The sequence below is a fragment of the Symphalangus syndactylus genome, chromosome 8 (genome assembly GCF_028878055.3).
Source record: "Symphalangus syndactylus isolate Jambi chromosome 8, NHGRI_mSymSyn1-v2.1_pri, whole genome shotgun sequence".
In the NCBI taxonomy this organism is placed as follows: Eukaryota; Metazoa; Chordata; class Mammalia; order Primates; family Hylobatidae; genus Symphalangus; species Symphalangus syndactylus.
The window spans coordinates 105,076,256-105,082,255 of record NC_072430.2 but is presented as its reverse complement, the minus strand read 5'-3'; the positions used below and the strand labels follow the sequence as shown (position 1 = coordinate 105,082,255).

General features: G+C 39.3%; 1 protein-coding gene across 1 annotated transcript in view; it reads right to left on the bottom strand.

Moving 5' to 3' along the window:
• Positions 1 to 1,333: 1,333 nt before the first annotated feature.
• Positions 1,334 to 6,000, bottom strand: part of LOC129488252 (aldehyde oxidase 2-like) — an 80,308-nt gene continuing 75,641 nt past the window's right edge. Inside the window, 2 exon segments of the mRNA XM_063644892.1 lie at positions 1,334 to 1,439; positions 3,994 to 4,069. Of these exon segments, the coding sequence (XP_063500962.1) occupies positions 4,016 to 4,069 (54 nt within the window). The 3' untranslated portion in view covers positions 1,334 to 1,439; positions 3,994 to 4,015.

The window sequence follows — 6,000 nt, the reverse complement described above, 5'->3', positions numbered from 1 at the left end:
AAAAAAAACCAATTATATTTGCCATCATTTAAAATGATACACATGGTAAGACAAACTTCTCACATTCTTATTAGATTAAGGGTTTTATTTTCAAAAGAGCTAAAAAAAAAATAAAATATGCTTTCAACTTATTTCACCCCAGCCACTCCCACTAAGGTTCTCAGCTCTTAATGTTCCTGTGTCTTGCATAATTTTTGTCCTGCCCATGACCCTTCTGCTCCTGCCTCCCTTCTCTTTGTGCTCCTGTCCTGCTTTATCCCTTGGGCTCCTGTGGTGTAGGGAAGCCTCCGATGTCTGCAGATAGGCCTGTGGACAGCTATGCCCCAGCCTCTCGTGACAACGTGCCCATGGCTTTAAGGATCTTCAGCCTCCTCCAGGCTGTATTGCATGCCTTATTGCCTACCTTCTCTCACCCATCACCCAGCGTTCTCAGCTCTGCCTCCCCTCCTTCAGCCACTGCAGGGGTCACTGCAGACCATGGCTTGGGGAGCCTGATCGTGTGAAATCTGGCTAGTAGAAAATCAGCTTACCCCTGACTTTCTGGTCAAATAGGGCCTAATTTATATGCTGGTTCCTCTCTCTGAAGGCCTCTAAACTCAGATGAATGTAATTTGGTGGATCCAATATATCTCATTTCTTTTTTTCTTTTGTTTTTCCTTCTCAAAGTTATTGGTAGAGAGGATCTTGCATATTTTAAATCACAACGTAGGGGGTAATTACAATTTATAATTCTTTTGCACTATGTTCTCACTTCAATCTATGGGAAACTGAAATATGCAATATTTATGAAACTCTGATACCAGATTTGATGTTTTTCAACAACAACAACAACACAGAGGGGTTGGGGGCAAGATATTGAAAATGTTTTTATATTGCTTTTTCCCCTCCTCCAAATCCAAAAGAATGTTGATCAGTTGAATAGTAGATGTGCATGAAGGAAGTACCACTCCTTTGCTGTCAAATGCACATACACAGACCTATGGTCAATACATGGCAAAACAAAACTTGCAGAACTCTCTTGTGGCTACTGAATCAAATACACCACTGGGAAAATTCATCATATATTTATCTACCAAGAAGTGTCTTTCATTCTATAATCATAACCTGTATTACCAGTCCATCTAGATTGGATGGACACAGAAAGGAAAAGTTTGCTTTTACAGCAACATTTACGTGATCTTTTCAGAAACAAATCTTTTCAGAAACAAAAAAATCTAAACTTGCTTACTGTGGTTACAGCAGTGCTTTTCTGGTGGCCTCTAGGCTGGAAAGTCTAAGTGAAATGCTTTGCAAATAATGATTCATTGGGTTAACATAATCAAAGTTGGAAACGTTTCTAAATTTTGTGTCTATTTTTTTCTACAACACTATAAGAATATCAGTTTGGAACCCAGTTAGGATTAACAAGCCATCTTTTTACTTGTGAAAAACTGAAACACCTGGAAAAAAAAAAGACAAGACAATAATTATGAAACAAAGTGCAAATCTCTCAACTTTATATATAGGGAGAAGAACAATAAATGATTGACAAATGGGTTGATAAGATTTACAGCTATGAATAAGTACATTTGGGTAGTTACTATTCTCCTCTGGCCTCCGTGTCTTCATTTATAAAATAAGCTGGATGATATCGGAAGTTTTTGAATATTTTTAGCAGAGGTTTAAAATGTTATGGGGAACATACTCACATGTATATGTTTTTAGTGTGGTATAAATTTGATTTATAAGATCAATGTTGAACACTTCCTTATAAAGCAAATATATAAGAGCCAATTATGTTACTTTGAAGAATGTAAAAATTTGAAATTGCAGGTAAAGGATGACAGTTACAGACTCAGAATGTAATTTATATCTGCATCTTGTGTTGATTGCATGGCATGGATAATATTCTGACACACAGAAGTAATTATAAATGGTAAAGTGACAAGAGGTTTCTTTGTTTTTTAAATTTGTCTTGCAATTTGAGGATGGTCTTTTAAAAAATTTTTTAATTTTTTATTTTAATTAAAAAAAATAGAGACAGGGTCTTGCTATGTTGCCCAGGCTGGTCTTGAACTCCTGGGCTCAAGTGATCCTCCCATTCTGGCCTCCTGAAGTGCTGGGATTACAGGTATGAGCCACCATGCATAGCAGAGGATGGTCTTTATTTTAACGTCTGTACAGACTGGGCACCTGTAATCCCAGCACTTTGGGAGGCCGAGGCGGTCCAATTACTTGAGGTCGGGAGTTTGAGACCAGGCTGGCCAACATGGCAAAACTCTGTCTCTACAAAAAAATAAGCTGGGTATGGTGGCGCGTGCCTGTAGTCCCAGCTACTTGGGAGGCTGAGACACTAGAATTGCTTGAACCTGGGAGGCGAAGGTTGCAGTGAGCCGAGATTGGACCACTGCACTGTAGCCTGGGTGATAGAGCGAGACCATGTCCCTCCCCCAACCCAAAAAAATAAGACTGTACAAAAACTTGACAACCCCATTCATTCACTGGTGGTGTCTAGTTAGTTAAAATTTGGCATTTTATCTGAATGTGTGTGTGTCTTTGTGTGTGTGTAACTATATTGAGTACTATGTGTCAGGCACGATGCCATGTACTTTATATGCCTTGTTTTACATAAGAATTAGAGTGGATTTGCCATCATGTTCACATTTAACTTCAGTACTAAAATACCATGTACTTTATATGCCTTGTTGTACATAAGAATTAGAGTGGATTTGCCATCATGTTCACATTTAACTTTAATACTTGGAAAGAGAAAGGATAGAAAGAGAATAATTAAAGAGCTTAGATAATTCTGCTGTACATTTGTGTGTGTGTGTGTGTGTGTGTGTGTGTGTGTGTGTGTTTCTGAGATAGGGTTTCACTCCATTGCCCAGGCTGGAGTCCAGTGGTACAATTTTGGCTCATTGCAACCTCCATCTCCTGGACTCAAGCAATCCTCCTACCTCAGCCTCCAAGTAGCTGGGACTACAGGCATGTGCCACCATGCCAGGTGGTGTACAGACGGGGTTTCACCATGTTGCTCAGGCTGGTCTTGAACTCCTGAACTCAAGCCATCCACCTGCCTTGGCCTCCCAAAGTGCTGGGATTACAGGTGTGAGCCACCATGCCTGGCTTGTTGGTGTGTGTTAAAATGACTATCTTACAGTAACATAAGATGTAATTTTAAGTGTTGTTTATTTTGATTTGTGTTGTTGTAAAGGAGAAGCAAATTCTCATCGGTTATTTAGTCTGATTTAGTAAAAACATCAATACAAGTTGTTCTCATATGACAAAGCACAATGGAATTAAATATATATTATATGTGTTAATACTTGTGGGTATTTTTAGACAATTACATTGGAAAATTAGATTTTAATGAAAAAAATTTATTTTATTTTTATCTGAGTTTATGCCATAGTTCTCTCTCTTCCCCAGTGTTTTCAGTTATTGCCCAGTAAGTGTGCAGAAAGTAGAAGTTGAATTTTGTAACAAAAAAAACATGTTTCTTCTTATCAGCATATATTTCCCAAGGAGTTTCTGTGGCCACTCTCCAAAGCCTTCAGTGCTCTGTATGTAGTGTTAAGCAGCAGCACAAAATTGTAGCAGTTGAACTCAATAGATACAAAGAGATAACTCTTCCAAATAGTGCTAGTTAATTATAAATGAAGTAATCAGTGGATTTCAATTTGTTTTTTTGCATTCCAGTTGTGATTCTTAAAAGAATCAGGGAGTAGGCTTTTTAAATATTTTAATCCAGTGTATTTTCATATTTTATTTTAAAATTAAAAAAACTACCATGTTGGTTAAAACACCCTGGCCTTCCTTTGTCAGTTCCCAGAACCATGCATATTTAGTGTTAAAGGACTTAAATATTGGATAAGATATATTGACTTTAAAATGAAGCATGATTTAAGCACTTGTGCAATTCTTGATTTCCATAGAACAAAGTTGGAAAGCCTGGGTTGGCTGATTTTTTTCCCCACTTTGAATAATTATCTTTTAGCTTATTGATCTTACCTTTTAGGGAATGATAGCAGTGTTATGCTATAGGGATAGACCAAGGTTTAAATGTCTCAGGGTCATTTCTTGGGATCTAAGAAAGAAAGCAAATTAAACACTTAATATACCATAACACTATTTATTTCAACAGGAGCATTACATCAAGTCTTTGGGTTTAAACAAATTTTTGGATGAGAGGAGGCTGGATGTTCCTGGCTCCTGGGGCATGGGACTGTGTCATTCCCTTCAACTGACAACTGTGAAAAGAAGGTGGGTTTGTGTTGCCCTCTCTGTTATATCTAATGTTGCTAAATAAGAGGGCACTTTAGTTTTTTTTTTTTTTTTTTGGAGACGGAGACTTGCTCTGTCACCCAGGCTGGAGCGCAGTGGCGCGATCTCAGCTCACTGCAACCTCCTCTTCCCAGGTTCAAGTGATTCTCGTGCCTCAGTCTCCTGAGTAGCTGGGATTACAGTTGTGTGCCTCCACGCCTGGCTCATTTTTGTATTTAGTAGATACAGGGTTTCACCATGTTGGCCAGGTTGGTCTGGAACTCCTGGCCTCAAGTGATCCACCTGCCTTGGCTTCCCACAGTGCTGAGATTACAGGCATGAGCCACTGTGCCTGGCTTAGTAAGAGGGCACTTCTTCTTTGCTTCCCAGATATGAATCCCAAGGAGAATTACACATCCCATGAATTCACTTGGGAGTAGGGATGTGGCTAGGCTGGGAGGTGTGTACACTGGAGCCCACACACCTGGACTTCTTTACAGCGATATGATAACAGGCCTGTGTGCACCTTTAGTCAAATGGTTTGTGTGATATTGTGTTCTTGCTGGTCAAACCCAAGCCTCTTTTCACTCTCTTGGGCTACAAGCTCCAAGAATTATTCATCCTTTCTCGTGATCCTCAATGCCTGTCTCCTCTTTGGGGAATTCTTCCCCTTAGGTTCAAGCCCAAAGCAGAACACACATCTCTCCTTTCCCCTGTTACGTTTTTGTTTGAAGGGTTGGCTTTTAGTTACAAATGTGTTAAAAAGCAAAGCAAGCTTTTCCCCGATGATGGAAAGCTATGAAGATTCCAAAAGGCTTTCTCCCCCCTCCTGATATGTATTTATTTCACAAAAATACAAAAAGAAGTCAAATAATTCACCCATCTTCTGCCATTCAGGACATTTTCCTAAATTCTATTCTTACTTTTTGCCCTCTGTATTGAAATGTAAACAAAGGGTTTACCTTCCCAAAGGGCCTTCCCTATTCTCTTTTTTTTTTTTTTATTATACTTTAGGTTTTAGGGTACATGTGCACAATGTGCAGGTTTGTTACGTATGTATCCATGTGCCATGTTGATTTCCTGCACCCATTAACTCGTCATTTAGCATTAGGTATATCTCCTAATGCTGTCCCTCCCCCCTCCCCCAACCCCACAACCGTCCCTGGAGTGTGATGTTCCCCTTCCTGTGTCCATGAGTTCTTATTGTTCAATTCCCACCTATGAGTGAGAACATGCAGTGTTTGGTTTTTTGTCCTTGCGATAGTTTACTGAGAATGATGTTTTCCAGTTTCATCCATGTCCCTACAAAGGACATGAACTCATCATTTTTTATGGCTGCATAGTATTCCATGGTGTATATGTGCCACATTTTCTTAATCCAGTCTATCGTTGTTGGACTACAATGAACTCAAACAAATTTACAAGAAAAAAACAAACAACCCCATCAAAAAGTGGGCAAAGGACATGAACAGACACTTCTCAAAAGAAGACATTTATGCAGCCAAAAAACACATGAAGAAATGCTCATCATCACTGGCCATCAGAGAAATGCAAATCAAAACCACAGTGAGATACCATCTCACACCAGTTAGAATGGCCATCATTAAAAAATCAGGAAACAACAGGTGCTGGAGAGGATGTGGAGAAATAGGAACACTTTTACACTGTTGGTGGGACTGTAAACTAGTTCAACCATTGTGGAAGTCAGTGTGGCGATTCCTCAGGGATCTAGAACTAGAAATACCATTTGACCCA